This window comes from Terrapene carolina, unplaced genomic scaffold (genome assembly GCF_002925995.2).
Source record: "Terrapene carolina triunguis isolate 2854851 unplaced genomic scaffold, T_m_triunguis-2.0 Scaffold112, whole genome shotgun sequence".
Taxonomy (NCBI): domain Eukaryota; kingdom Metazoa; phylum Chordata; order Testudines; family Emydidae; genus Terrapene; species Terrapene triunguis.
The window spans coordinates 23,374,371-23,389,861 of NW_020664463.1; the positions used below are offsets into that span (position 1 = coordinate 23,374,371).

General features: G+C 50.0%; 1 protein-coding gene across 1 annotated transcript in view; it reads left to right on the forward strand.

The window, feature by feature from the left end:
• Nucleotides 1-3,951: 3,951 nt before the first annotated feature.
• The window catches only part of LOC112113127 (alpha-2-macroglobulin-like protein 1), a 30,388-nt gene continuing 18,848 nt past the window's right edge, over nt 3,952-15,491 (forward strand). Inside the window, exons 1-11 of the mRNA XM_029911671.1 lie at nt 3,952-4,010; nt 7,387-7,570; nt 8,658-8,823; nt 9,730-9,782; nt 11,126-11,146; nt 11,818-11,977; nt 12,461-12,545; nt 13,474-13,594; nt 13,816-13,930; nt 14,436-14,545; nt 15,318-15,485. Of these exons, the coding sequence (XP_029767531.1) occupies nt 3,952-4,010; nt 7,387-7,570; nt 8,658-8,823; nt 9,730-9,782; nt 11,126-11,146; nt 11,818-11,977; nt 12,461-12,545; nt 13,474-13,594; nt 13,816-13,930; nt 14,436-14,545; nt 15,318-15,485 (1,242 nt within the window). The remainder of the gene's footprint in view (nt 4,011-7,386; nt 7,571-8,657; nt 8,824-9,729; nt 9,783-11,125; nt 11,147-11,817; nt 11,978-12,460; nt 12,546-13,473; nt 13,595-13,815; nt 13,931-14,435; nt 14,546-15,317; nt 15,486-15,491) is intronic.

Consider the following 15,491-nt stretch of genomic DNA (forward strand, 5'->3'; position numbering starts at 1 on the left):
AACAACAGCTACAGTTGAGGGAAGTAACCATCTCTTTTCACTTCCTTTTAAAATGTTGTTATTTGGGTGGGTGGGGTATATTGGAGGGGTGGAATAAGGGATGACTGATCTGTCAGGAACGGTGACACAGACTGGCTGGGGCACTTGCGCACAGGGCAGTGGGGTGTAAGGGCACTTTGTTTTTTATGACAGAACTGACAAGTCATGCAGTGGCTGACGCTAGCCAAACCCTCTTCCAGAATCCTAACCCTGCAGTCACTGCTCACCTTGCATCCAGAGTGGCTAAAGGGTGATTTTAGTGGAAATCAGATTACAGACAGACTGAGACATGCCACTGAGTTGAGTGTTGGGCCTCACTTCTCTCAGCCAATTATTTGTATTGAAGTAACATCCACAGAGCCAGTCAGGATTGGGGCCCCACTGTGCTGGCTGTGAAGACGCAGTCCCTGCACCTCAGAGCTTCTCTGTTTCCCATTCCCCAACCGCCTGCCCCCACACTAGAGTGCTGGGTGAAAGGGTGTGACGTTCTGGATCAGGCTTTGGATTGGAGGGTTGGTTCAAAGGCTCAGAGTTGGGATTTGAATTTTGTGTTGAAAGTTCTGGGGTCCAGATCTTGGATTAAAAATCTGGGGCTCCAAGTTCTAGTTTTGAGCTAAAGGTCCTGGGCTGGAGTTTCGGGTTAGGATTTGAGTTCTGGGTTAAAGTCCAGTTTTGGGTGGAAAGTTTCAGAGTCAAATTCCAGTTCCTACTTTCCCCATCATGAAGCAAATGAAGAAGAATTGCTAAATCCTGTAATCAGAGGTGAGTTTTAGCGTTGCTGTTTGTAATGTGGTGGAGAGATCCATTGGCAGGACATGCTGTTGGAGCAACTATTGAAAATCTTCCTAACCTCGCAGACACAAGCCACTATGCCCAGGATTCCACCCTGCATGCAAACAAACAACAGCTGGGGGCTGCCGGTCCTGGGGTAAGGGCCTATAAAGCCCAGGAGGGGAAAGAAAGAAGGTTGGCTGAGCTCCAGAGGGAGCTCTCTTCCTGCTCCTGTTCTTGCTCCTGCTCCTTTGTTTACCCAGGTGTGTTCTCCCCTCTTGACTCAGCCCCAGAGCCAGCGTCTCTGAGCAATGCAGAGGCAAATCCAGCACTCTGGGATTCTCTTCTTCCGCTTTTCGCTTACACTTAAAAATATTTCACAGCTTTTCCTGCAAAATCACACAGCTAACATTGCTTCTCTGTGACAATGCAGTATTGTAATGTATATATTCTCCCTGGCCTCAAATGGATGGAGCCAGAGCTGCTCAAATATATGCTCTGTGCTGCCAACAGATGGGTACAGGTTGACAGACCAACTGGGGAGCACAAGGAAACAATGAGACAATATTAGTCAGCATGATGGGTAGTGATCTCAGGATGCACGGTATCTGGTCAGCTCTTGAGAACATCTCTCTCTCTCCACAATATTTCTAGGGCACCTAGTATCATAGTAGCTAGTATCTTTGTGAGAGATCCAGGCTTTCCCCATGGAAACAGATCCCATGGTGTGGATCTGTTGCAACCCCCCCCCCCAAATGCCAGCTGGGGAGGTTCGGCAGGCACTGCCAGTGCTGGGTGAGGACCATGTACAGTACCTTAAGTTTGAGTCAGCACCAGGGAGAAAGATTCTGTTCCTGCTCCTGTTTCTGCTCTTTTGTTTATCAGGGTGCATTTCCCCTCCTTTTCCACAGTTATCAGAGCCAGAGTTTCAGCTGGGCGAAGTGATATGCAGCTAGACAGGACTTCTGTCTATCTTGGTTTTATGACCAAATTAGGCAGCAGGGCAAAAATGTGCCAATTTCCTTTGTCATGTGGCAGTCTCCCCATCCTATTGTCAAAAGAAAAAAAAATGTTCCCAGTGGCTAATTCACTCAAGCGCTCAGTTGGTGGCTTGGGATAGTTTTGGGATACATTTCAAAACTAAATGGCTGTTAGGCTAATATACAAGATTAGACTCAACAGCTGCCTAATGGGGAAGTTTATGGATGCAGATGTTGTGACCCTTAGGTATTCTAATCCCTGCACACTATAGAAATTTTGTCTGATGCTTAGGAATTTATATAACGAGTATTTTGGAAGGCAAGTCAGACACATAAAGCAGAGATGGCCCCAAATCCTACTGCTGGGGCTGGAATTTCTAACATCCTACAATTTGGGAGAGGTTGGGCTGGGAATTTGGTCCTGGTCCAGTTCTATCACCAAATTTTCATGCTGAAGGATACCAAACAGTGTTGCCACCCTTTGGGGGAAAAATTAGGGATGCTGTTATTGAGTGAAAAATTATGTAATAAGCTAATTTGCATACAGGGACATACATTGCATGTAATAATCTCCATTTAAAAACAATGTAGATTAAATACCGATGGAGGCAGCAAATTGGCAACCTTGGTGAAGAAAGCTCTCTGTCTACAAGGCGAGCTTCTCACGCACACCACCCTGCCAGCACTCCTCAGTCCTGACAGCAGGAGTCTGCCCCATGGGTAACAGGTAGGTCAGTCTCTCTGCTGAGTCAGACAATCAGTGCAGTGTGCTGCTGAGTTTGCAGTGTGGGAACTGGAACTGAGACCCGCCAAACTCATCTCATAAAGTGGCCATTAAGCATCCATTAGATGGGAACACCCTTCAGTTGTTGGGCTGGATTCAAACTGATGCTTGAAAGACTCTGTAGGCCATTAGCGGTGTCCTAGAACATTCAGGCCCAGATCCCCATGGGTATTTAGGTATCTATGGAATGGAAGTTAGACGTCTAAATACCTTTGAGGACTTGGGCCTCAGTCCCCAAATAGATGCCTCTATGGCGACCAGCCACTAGAGAAGAGTGTGACCCATTTTGCCAGTGGGTTAGATGCCTTGTTACACAGCAGGGGAAGGTTGGGGATCAGGATTCTTGGGTTCTGTTCCTAGCTTTCAGAGTGGAGTGTGGAGTAGTGATGCTAGACAGGCTAGCAAAGCATATGTGGTGGATTTGGCTGCTTCTTTGGAAAAGGCAGCATGGCTGAGCTCTGCTGTATTAGAGCCCAGGATTCTATACCCAACTCTTCTAGGAGATACATTATCTGTTGAATGCCTATTTCTTGGGAGAGAGATGGAGCCTTGCTCAATAATCAAGTTTGATGTGTGCAGAAGTATTAGAAGCACCGAATAGACGAGGTGAAACTTGAGCTCCTGGACTCAGTGCACTGTGCCCTTAGAAGAGAGGGTGATCTGCGAGGGAGGACTCTGCTCTGTCTTCCAGTCTCATCCCCCAGACTGGTGCAAAATTGGGAAACTGGGTAACTCCCTGTTCCAGGACTCAGGGAGCACCTATGACTTGGCTGCCCATTTTCTGCAACACCTGGTCTCCCATACAAATCCTGAGCAGGCCCTGAACCTTCTTGGCACGTGAGAGCTGATGGGATCACAGGATTTGAGGGTGGTATGGTCAGAAGCATTCGCTATGAAATCCAGCCAAGTGTACATGCAAGAGGGGACTCATGATGATCCATCTCAAGGCAAAACAATGGGACAGAAGTTGCAAGCGGAACAGCGAGTGGGGTCAGCTTAGCAAACGTGAAATCTGCAGCTGCTCAACAGGGTGAAAAGCCAATTTGTCTGAATGACACTAATCGATGTGCGGGGCCGTGGGAAGCAGAGGGGGGCAGTAACTAATGGACAGAGTCCAGGAAGGCTTGGATTGGCTGGGGAGCATCCTGTATGATACACCCCTGGATCTGGGGGACTATAAATACTGGAGCGAGTGAGAGACAGGTGATCTCTTGGACTCTTGTTCCGCTTGCCCGTCCCTGGGGAGAAACAGCAGAACACAGGAGGTCTGGAGTTCTCTGAATGAGAGAACAAGCTTCATCACCAGCCTCCCTTCTCTCCTGACCACCATCCTGAGACACTCCACCTCCCTGTGCTCCCCACGGGTCTCCCATGAAGATGTGGGCTCCCATCATCCTTAGCTGCATGTTCTACACCATGGTGACAGTGGCACAACCGTAAGAGATGTTGAAATACTTGATCAGTAGAGGTAACATTGAGGGGGTCAATGGGACCAAGATGTCACAGGAGGGAGGCAGCAACCATGCCTGTCCGTTCTCTGAAGGGACAGGCTTGGGGTGGTTTGCAACATCCTACAAGCCCCATCTTACAGGACCAAATCCTACCAACCTGAGAAAGTCCCACTGAAATATATCAGAGAAATGTGATGATCATCTGGGTATATGGAAAGTTGCAACACCAAGGAAGGAGCGGTTGGCAGCTTGAGGGGGGAGGACCTAGGAGTAAAGGGGATGACATTGAACAAAGGAAGGGGGATGGACGATTTGGGTCTGGGTGACCAGAAGATACTGCCCAACAGCAGGGCCTGTGAGATTGTGGAAGAATCTCCCCCAGGGAAGGGATGGGAGCTTCATTGCAAGTTGGGACATTGGGAACTAGGACTGGACAAAGCCCTGGAGAATAGACTGAACAATCCTGAGCTGGCTCCTGGGAGAATGGTCCAGATGTTAGAGATGGGTCCTAATCAGACCTGAGATTGGAATGACCCAGAGCTCTGGGACTGGTTTGGATTGGAAGTACACAACTGGTCCTTATCTCTATAAGGGCAGAGCCAAGGCCCCAGGTCTAAGTGTCCCCAGAACTTTGGCTGGTTTGGATCTAGATCCAGACCTGAACATTTCAGTCAGGCCCAGTAGGTCTGTCCCCAGCTCTGATTTCTAGGACTCCAACAGGGAGCAGGGCCCCACTGGGGATGGTTCCCTTGTCCCAGGTGCAGGTGATTTCTCTATGCCAGGAGAGCTGTGCAGGCCCCTCACCTGTGCTACTGTATTGAGCTCCAAAGGGATACAGCAGTAGCCCCTGTGTGACATGTGCTGGTGGCTCTCAGTCTTGCTCCGAGCAGGGGAGGTGTCTACGTTGTAAACCCTGCAATACTGCTGGCACTGATTGGTGCCATGGGTGGCAGTCGAAGCAGAGAAGCCATGGACTGCATGGGGCCTGGAGACTCCCATCTGCCCCCAGGGCAGAATCAAGTCCCAGTGTCGGGGCGCTGCCTTTCCTGAGGGATAAACACAGGACTTCAGCCTGTGGGTTTGTGGTTAATGCATAGGCTGGGAGTCTGGAGAGATCTGGCTCTACTGGCTTGGCCAGTGACTCTGTGTCCTTGGGTGGGTCACTTCTCCACCTTGGTTTCCCCGTCTCTCAGACGGAGTTAATGCTGCTGGAGGTAGGAGCAGGGTTCTGAGGAGGTACAGAGAATTATCTCAGGGGTGTGGCAGATGGAGCCTGCTCGCATACGCAGGGTCTAACTGATCGGCATTTTTAAAGTCGGAAAAGAATTGTCCCCTGGGTCAGATTGGCAGGGACCTTGGGTTTTTGCTTTTTGTTTTTGTTTTGCTTTCCTCTGCAGCATGGATCGCCCGCTAGGATCACGTGGCTATATCTCATCGAATCAATTCCCTGTCATTGTGGGGGCCTTGGGCACAGATGCAACCTTGGTCCCTCCTAGATGATCTGGTGGTCCCTTCTGGCCTTAAACTCCAGACAGGTCCACACAGAGGTTTCTGGGGACTTGGGGCAAAATCTGAAACTGAGCCACACACCCCTTCCAAAACATAACCACTGAGGGGAGGCTCTGGGCAGGAGGGTTTGGAGAGCAGGGCACAGCTCCCTGCTCTGGATGTTGCAATCTGGCACATGGGGTCGCAGAGCTGCTCAGCTCTGGCACAGGTGGGCCCCCATCATGACGGAGGGATGGCTGGGCCAATCCTAAGTGGTGCTGCAATCCTGTGTGCCAGGCCACTAAGCCACTCACTCAAATTTGGCCCAGACCGGCCCCCATCATGACAGAAGAGTGGCCGGGCCAAACCTGAGTGGTGCTGTGACCCCTTTGCCCTGCCACCACCTCCAAGTGGCCCTGACTCTGTGACCCACTTCAAGGGGTTGTGAGGCTAAATCCATTAATGTCTATAAAGTGCTTTGAGCTCCTGTGATGGAAGATGGTATGAGACAGATGAAATCCCAAAATATTTGCTCAGAGAAAACTCCCATTGGTGTCAAAACTGCAGTGACAGAGTAAGAAATTAGTACAGACCTTAGGGTTTGGCCTAAGGTTAAAAATGGACTTAAAAGGGAAAGAGGATATATAGATATTCCATCTTCCTTTTTAAAAAAGGTGAGCTGCATTTCTAAGCCATACAGCATCTTCCCCACTTCTCCCCACCGTACCTGCAGGACTTGGTCCTTCCATCTTTGCTAGGGATATGTTCCAACTTCAGCACACGGTGGATTTTGATAACCCGGAGATCACAGAGTTATCTGCCACCTCCCCGATAACATACTGATTTGCCTCTGCAGCCATCACCATCCCATAGGAATTAGGAGATTATGGGCTGATCCCCCCAAAATGTTTGCCTAAATTTCTCTCTCCTTTGAGGTCAAAATAGTCTCTGGACTCTTTTCCCTCCTTCTCCCCACCAAATCATGCTGGGAGATCATCCTTCCACCAAGGATTCATTTCTTTTGTATTTTACACCTAGGTGTAGTTTGGCACATGGAAAATGTGACACATCACTTGATGGGGGGATTTGTTCTTCACCTCTCCAACAGCCCCCGAGCCCACAGAGCTTCCTGCACTCACCCATGATCACATACACGCCCCTGAGGGTGAGACTCCTCAGAGAATGGATGCAAACATAGGTGCCAACTCCGTGGGTACTCCGGGGCTGGAGCACCCATGGGAAAAAAAATAGTGGATGCTCAGCACTCATTGGTGGCCCCCCCGATCAGCTCCTCCCCCTTCCCCCAGCACCTCCCAGCTGCCAGCGGGCCCCGCTGATCAACACCTCCCCCTCCCTCCCAGCGCCTCCCCCCCACCATGGATCAGCTGTTCATCAGCGTTCAGGAGGTGCTGGGGGGAGGAGTGAAGGGGGCACACTTGGGGGAGGGGGTGGATCGGGGCAGGGCAGGGGCAGGGGGGGAAGAGGTGGGGTGGGAGCTTGGGGGAAGGGGTGGAGTGGGGGCAGGGCCTGGGGCAGAGTGGGGGTCTAGCACCTCCCGGCAACTTATAAAAATGGCACCTACGGATGCAGAGATCAGGGCGAGATCCTGTTTCCTTTCCATTGGCGGCTTGCTCCTCATTGAATTTATTGAATTTATCACATTCCCTTCACGATTCTACAGAATTTGTCAAATCCACTCCCGGATCCTATAGACATTGTTATACTCTCTCCCAGCCAATCTGATAGATGTTGTCACCCCCATCCCTATAAAAGTTATCACATGGCTCCTATAGCATTAGTCCCATTTGTTCCCATGAGGGTGAGCCTCCTAATATAAACTGCATTGTTCTTCTGTTCTTTGTGCCTCCTGCAGGAGATACCTGATCGTCATCCCAGCTGAACTGACCTTCCCATCGGCCCAGAGGGTGTGCTTGGACCTGAGAGGGGTGGAGAAGCCCATTCGAGTGGCCTTAACTCTTGTGCATGCGTCCAGGAGCCTTGTCCTCTTCCGAAGGGTCATCCGGAACAACAGGCTCTTGGAATGCTCCAAGTTTTGGGTGAGCAGCTCTCCCGGGGACGAGCCAGGCTCCCATTGCTGACAGCTCCCAGGCTGCTGGTCACATCGTAGGTTCTCTCACCAGAGAAAGAGAAAGGAAAAGATTCAGAGAATGAGAAAGTGAGACTGATGCGGGAAGGTGAGAAAGGAAGAGGAGGGAAAGTGAGGCAGGCAAAAGCCAGGAAGGATGGTAAATGGCAGCCTGCATAGTCTCTTCTCTCTTTCTGCATTTATCTGTGTGGCTTCATCGTAATGCTCCTGTTTGGTGAGGTGAAATGTGCCTGACATGCTGCCCTTAGTACCAGATACGTGACCTAGAAACAGCAGTATTCCCCTGGCACGCTGCCTATTAAGGAAGCTCTGGCCATCTTGGCTTTTCCCCACTGTGTCTCTTCATTTACCTCTCCAAATGTCTTGCCTTATGTTCTCGCCTCTCCCTGATTTCTTCCTTGATGGGCATTTATTGGCCTTAAAAGGTGCTGAATCGGCAGCCCTGGGGAGTGGTGTCCTCTGGTTATCCCTGAGTAGGCAAAGCATGGTGCTTCCTACATATCATGTCCACCACCCATGTGCCTCGGTCCTAAACCATCTCTACGAGTGAGGGGGAATTTCAGCCCCCATGAGCCATTCAGTCACTGACCTCCACACAGAGATGGCCAGTGAGGGGGACCAGTTAGTGCTGATTTGTGGTGTCCTGCTAAGGATTGGAGTGAGCCCTCCACAACTCATTACACTGGTGAGACCAGGCAGTGCACAGGCTGCTCCTGCACTAGGGCAAACACCCCCCCCGCTAACATCTCTGCTGTTCACACACCTGCCAGGGCTCCACAGCCCAAACCCAAGAGCAGAACAAAGGCACCATTCGCTGTTCCAGCAGACGGAGCCCCTGGCCACTGAGAGAATGGATTACATCAGTGGCAGGTGTCCTTCCTGGCAGGGAGGGAATTAGTTGGACGCAAGACACCAGGGACCAGGGAGAAGATTGTCTGCTTTGATACCATTGGGACAGGGGAGAATGCGCTGCGCTCCTTTCCCATCCCCCGGTTCTCCCCAGCGAGCAAACGATGGCTCCCTCTCTCCGTGTGCAGGTCCCGTCTCCCGCTGGGGGCCAGGAGGAGGTTTGCACTGTCCAGCTGACCATCTCCAACGGCCTCTACTTCAATGTGAAGGAGGAGAAGAAAGTCCTGATCCGCAGGGGTGACAGCAGCACCTTCGTCCAGATGGACAAACCCGTTTACACGCCAGGGCAGAAAGGTGAGAGCTGTGAGTGTATCACACCTGCAGCTCTCCGGGCTTGGTCAGGGCTGCCCCACGTTTGTCCCCACAGGCGTGAGGCAGCTGCTGTACGTATTGCCTGCTGGAAGAAGCAACGGTGGGGAGCAGGTAGGCGGGAGGCCTGACTTGCCGGTCCTTCCTCAGTCTGTGCCTGAGCTGCTCCACCCTCTGCTGGGGGCTCTGGCCACGAAGCATCAGCTGCGTGGCCTGTCCCTGTGGTTGGCAATGGGGGCTGGGGAATATTTGGAGTGCTCAAGCATGTGATGGGAGCACATGGGTGGGAGGGAAGACAGACCACATGGAGGATGTACAGTGTGGGGAGACAGGCACACAAGGATGGAGGATATAGTGCAGGGCCTCAGGACTGCCAGGGGACACATTGGTGCCTGGGGGCGGGGGAACAAAGTCTGGAGATACATACAGTCAGCGATGGGGAACACTAGGGTCTAGGCAGGAATTAGCTGGGAGATGGGGACATGCAAGGGCCTAAAGATTGGGGAAAACCCACTCTTGTTCAATTCTCAAAAGGAGGAGCTTGAAGGCCTCCACCTGAGCTTAGCTCATAGCTGTTTATAGGCTTCACTGAGGAGAAAATATAACAGAGACAGACTGTGACCCATAAGCCTCGCAAATTGTCAGAGGAAGTGGGACAAAAATGTTGGGTGTGGGGTACAAATGGTAGAATTTCCTGGGTCTGGCAGAGCTGTGTGGGGAGCCCAGGCCTGGACCAGCAGGGGCTGCAGGGCAGGACTGAGAGGCATTGGCAGGGCTGTGTGGGGAGCCCAGGATTGGAATAGCCGGGGGGCTGCAGGGCAGGACTGAAGTCCATTTCTGAATGTGTTCCATCTTCATAACTTTTCTTTCAATATTCTTTTCTCCCTTCAGTGAAGTTTCGGATTTTGACTCTGAATGAGGAGTTTGTTCCCCTTAACAGCAAGGTAAGGCACATTCAAGCGGACAAAGGGAAGTTTCCTGACTCCACATCCCCCGCTCCCTGGCAATTCCAAGTCATGTCTGTCTCTTTCTCCATGAATGTACACAAGGTCTAATAGGCCCTACCCCTCAAGGTAACAGTCGCTAAACTGTTATTAACATTGGATGGGAGCTGGTGCCCGATTGCTAATGCTGAGGCTTAGGTCCAATGCTGTCTGAATCACCACATGGCCACTCCCCAGCATGCGGCTCAGAAATGCCGATTCTCTATTGAATGTATCCCAGCTCTCTTTTCTGGCTGGTTGAGGGATAGTCCAGAGATCTGCACCACACTCCCCTACCAAAGAGGACATGCCAGCCTGTGTAAGCGTCTGCAGACTTCAGCCATAATTACTATACAAATCACATGCACAGCAAGCTGGGACTAGAACTCTTATCCTGCAGCTCTGAAAAGCTCCGGATTCTACTACCTGAGCCCAAAGAGAGCTTCTTCTGCTAACAACATTACTAATATTTATTTATATTATAGTCATGGGGCAGGACCCCATTGTGCTAGGTTCTGTACAAACACAGGTCCGAAGAGGAGGAAATTTCCTCTTTTCGAGCCATCCACTAGAGGCTGCTATCACATGCTCACTCATACATCCAGATAGAGCCTGAATCTCCTGTGCCTTGCACATTGTGTAGTCCTTTGCATCCTTTGTAGTCCTTTCCACCTCAGACCACATTAATACTCATTTTGCACAGGTGTAAATGATGGTGCAAGGCAGTGAGAAATCGGATCCAAAGCCAGTAATTTGCACCTGCTCCTGTGTTTATAATTCTGTAACCACTTCCCCTCACTAGTGGCTGGAAGAGTAAATACCCACTATAACCCTTCCCTGTGAAGCCAGTGATTTTAGAGCCAGGTGTTCTCTCCCATTACTGATGCTGTGTTGCCAACGCTCATGATTTTATTGTGAGTCTCGTGGTCTCTGAGTGCTTCTCTCAAAGCCTCAGCTGCTGGAATGATATTGTAAGAGAACATCAGCTTTCATTTGGTTTTAAAAAAGTAAGTTTCTAGCCCGTGTTGCAGAGAAAAGCTTGAAAATGTGAAGCAAGTGCACACCAAAGGCTCAGAAACCAGAAGACAAAGACAAAGAACCCAACATTTATTACTTTAAAATAGCTCATGAATTTTAAAGTCGATCTCGTGATTTTTTGGGAGAGGGCTGGACTAATTTTTTAACTTTTGGGGATGGCAATGCTGCTGCAGCATGTGTAACTAGCTAAGTGACAATGGCATTTTTTACATATCTGTCTGCTGGGTCATTACATTTTCTAATCCTGCTGTCTGTTTACTTTTCAGTACTCTGTGATAGAACTCCAGGTGGGTATCTCATAACACCTAGATACCATGGTGATGGATGCTCCAGGATACATACATAGATAATTTGAGTATTGAGTTAAAGATATTTCCCTTTGGACAGGGTTGTGTGTGTGTTTTGTCCAGTCACTTTTCACAGCAGACATCCCAGAACCTCATGATCAATCTTTTATGAATGGGTAGGTTCTAGAGCTTCAAGCAACCTATGTTGATTCTTGAATTTCATTCCTAGATAAAGTGGGAGGTTCTAGAAGTCAGGACCCTTAATAGTCTCCTTTTAAGCTATAATATGGAATAGAATTCTGAAGCTTTGAAGACTTCAGCTTTAAAACTTCATATACTATAAGATCTAGACTTTAAAATTAGCAGCAATAAGGTAGAACTTTATTTTAGGCCTATTTAGGACTTAATGGGCAAAGAAACGAAAACCTTTATAACTTCGTGGGTTCTGGGATCTAGGCTCCTCTGAAACTTGGAACCTTTACCAATTTTTGGGTTATGAACTGTGGCTGAATAGACTTTAATGAGAAACTTTGAGTTTCACAACTCAGACCATTTTAGAACGTAATGAGCAAAAGCAACTAGAATTGTTAGGAAGTTCTGGACTCAGCCTTTTTAAATAAGCAAGTAGGTCAGTGCTAATGGCGGCTGCCTTTTTTTCTCTCCGAGAGCAGGACCCCAACAGTAACCGGATTGGTCAATGGCTCGATGTGCGGCCGAGGCAGGGCATTGTGGATCTATCCTTCCAGTTAGCTGATGAACCTTCCCTGGGGACTTACACCATCAACGTGGCCAGCACAAAAGCTTCCAGTACCTTTAGTGTCGAGGAGTATGGTATGATAAAATGTGGAGGGGAGAGATATGAGGAGAGGAAACTCCTATCGATTGATGGTATTTCTAATGTCCAAAAAAATGTGAAGGCAAAACATTTTCATCTGAGTAGTGGGCTAGTGATCATATACCATCTGAGAGCCAAGATTAATCACCTGCCAGTGGAGGAGTCACACCTGGGGAGGATCGCATCTGATGGGGTGATGCGGGAATCATAGTCAGGACAAGTTGAAATGTCACTTCACCAAGTTGCCTAGTTAATACTTGGGCTGAAATAGTATGACAGCAGTGCTGGAAATTCCTCCAACACCATTTCATTGAGGGATCCCAGCAGTGACCTATAGGACATACTCCTCCCCTTGTTCATTCACTCCTTGCCTACACCCCCCTATACACCCACACACCCTGTTCTCTTGTGAGACCCCTCCCTAAGCCTATGTCCTGGCAGCCTGTTCTTCACCTGCTCTCTCTGGCTTTTCCTTCTAGTGCTGCCAAAATTTGAGGTTTTCTTTGAGGGGCCAATTCACATTTACGCATTGGATAAAACCTTCCCGCTCCGTGTGTGCGGCAGGTGAGGAGGCTGCTTTGCGGGGAGGGAGCTGCTAATCAATGGTCACACACCCCTTTCCCAAGCCCCCCTTCCCCTGAGTCCATCAAAGGAAGGAAATGGGAAAGGAGAAGGGGCAAATATTGGGTGCCTCTTCAGATACCAAGAGATTCACTGGGTAGTGCAAGATCCAAGCCATTGTCTTTCCCTGTGGAAGATCTACAGGAGTCCAGCTGGAGAGTGGCCCTCACTCGGAGTGGGGAGCCCTGTGCTAGGCTGGAGAGACTGTCCCCTGGGAAGATACACATGCCCACCTGGAAAGAGCTGGGGTAGGGTGAGGTACACATACCAGCCTAGAGAGACCCTTCTTGAGGTGAAGGAACACGCACCATCATGTTTGGGAAGAACACACCACTTCTCACTGCTTAAACTCTGCTGACTGTATTTGCTTCATAGGTGGAGCGGGGTGGGTTTCAGTGGAGCCATAACTGTTAGCCATGGCTAAGGGGCGGGGGGAAGGAGGATGTGTTAACGCTCCACCGCTACTTGGATGGTGTAAACTCCACGGAGAGGGAGAAAATGTTCAAGAAGGCACTGAATGGGGAGAGCCAGGAGCGAAGGGGTAAATTTCAGGCTGGGCTATGAGGAAACATTCCTATCACTGAGTTGCTAGACTGTGACATCGTCTCCCCACTCCCAGAAGTGTGGAAGCCCCAACTTGAGTTATTTGAAATCAAACTGAGAAAAGCCCTGAAGAAGAGACTGTAAAATGGGGATAATGGTACTGACCTCCCTCACAGTGGAGGTTTCATTTGTGAGTGTTTGAGATCCTCAGGAGGGAGGCAACCATAGAGGAGCACAGTGCTCATGCCACTGCACACTCTACAATATTTCTATCTTTCCTTAGTGTTTCTCTCCTGGTTTTCTTTCCCCTCTGCCCTGCTCCTCACAGGTACACCTATGGGAGAGCAGTGCAGGGCACCGTCCGGGTGACCCTGTGCCAGAAAGCTTGGAGGTACAAGCGGCCTCCAAGACACTTTGGCACAGATATCTGTGAAGAGTACAGTGGCCAGGTGAGCTGGTTAGCCCGATCGGAGAGGGTAAGCGGGTAGGAAGGGAGCACTGTGGAGACAGAGGTGTCAGGGAGAGGGAGGGACAGGAGAGGGCAGCAGCACTGCCCATTTTGTAGCATGGGAAATAGTTGCACAAGGCCTGTGTGGCCCAGTAACTCCTTCCTGTCTCCACAGCCCCTCCACCCAGGCACAGCTAATGCATGCACCCTTTCTATTTCCAGACCACCAGCCGGGGCTGCTTCTCCACTTCTGTGAGCATGGCAGTCTTTAACCTCACCTCCTACGAGTATGACAGCAAGCTCAGTGCAGAGGCTTCTCTGGTGGAAGACGGCACAGGTGAGCATAGATGCATGAGACATGTGGGAGCACATGGTACAGGGAAGATACCGAGATGGAGGTATTTCCAGACTGGTCACACCAATGGAGTGGGAGGGGATCAGGAGCTCTTCATCCCTCTTTTTGTCCATTCCTTTCAGAGTGTTGCGTCAAGGCATCAGGAGAGCCAGAGAGCATTCTGGGCTGTGTGTGTCCTGCAGAGATCTCTGCTCTGAGGCAGTGTTGCTTCACAATGGGGTTGGGAGTGGCTGTGAATGTTGGCAGTGATTTTACAGAGGTGTGTTTGACAACTCTGGGGAAACACGCCATGCCAACAGTCTCCATGTCTCTGAAGGGTACACATGCCAAGCAGGAACTGTTTAGCAGACTCCCAGTGGGGGTTACAGGAATAATGAAATGAAATTGAACAAAGGCTGGATAACCAGGGGCCATTCTCTAGGTGGAGTCATTCCCTGGTGCCAGCTTCACTAGCTCACATTCCTCACCCTCTCTCCCTTTCACTTAGGGGTGCAAATCAATGCCTCCAGCCAATTCCTCATCTCCAGGACAGCGGTGACTGCCACATTTGAGAAGCTGGATGATTACTACATCCCTGGAGTCCCCTACAGAGGGAAGGTGATTCTCCCCCTCTCTTTCCTTCCCCTAGTTTGCAAGTGAATTTAGTGGCTGATAAATTCTGCTGAACCAACACCTGGTGGAGAGCTGACAAGATCTCTTTGGCCCCACTATGCATACAGCTTCCCTCCCTCTCCCCCCTGCCAATGGGCCTTAGCCTTGCTTTAGATGTACTCCCACTGGGCTGGCAGAGATGTTCATTCAGCATCTGCCCCAAAGGTACAGCTACCTGTGGGGGACATGTCCCCTCACACCAGGGTCTTCCTGTGCTGTTATTGCTCTCTGCATTCTGCAGGAGTTGGGCATTTTCATGCCACATCCACTCCCCTTCCCCAGTTTGCTTAGGTAGTTTCACCTCTGATGTCTGCTGAGAGTCAAACAAAGGGGTTAATTAATGCCATTAGCAGATGCAGTTGGACCCCTGTCCAATAGGAACTGGACTGACCCACACCAACTCTTTTCACACAGGCCACCATATAGCTGAGGGTGGACAATTTTCAACCACTCTCAACTTGGCTGATGCTGAATACTTGGCTTTAGAGGTGGGAAAGCTTAATATCCCTTTTGCCTGACGTGGCTCCAGACTGGAACCAGTGCCCTAGAGGTGAAAAGAGCCAGCTCCAATTCCCCTGAGCCAGCCAGTGCCCCTGCTCTGGGGCTAGACTGGAATCAGTGCTCTGGAGGTGCATTAGTCATGGGCCGGATGCTGATGAGTAGGACACTAAAGGAGATAAGTGATCTTAGTTTTTATGTCCCTCTGTGGTGCAACCAGATTAAACTACAGGATCATCGTGGGGATATTATGAAAAGCAAAAAAGTTTACCTCATGCTAAGCTACATGGGGCGACGGTTTAACAAAACATACATCACAGATGGCACTGGGAGAGCTTCATTCAACATGGACACAACTGCCTGGAATAGCTCGTCGGTCTCTTTGGAGGTAAGT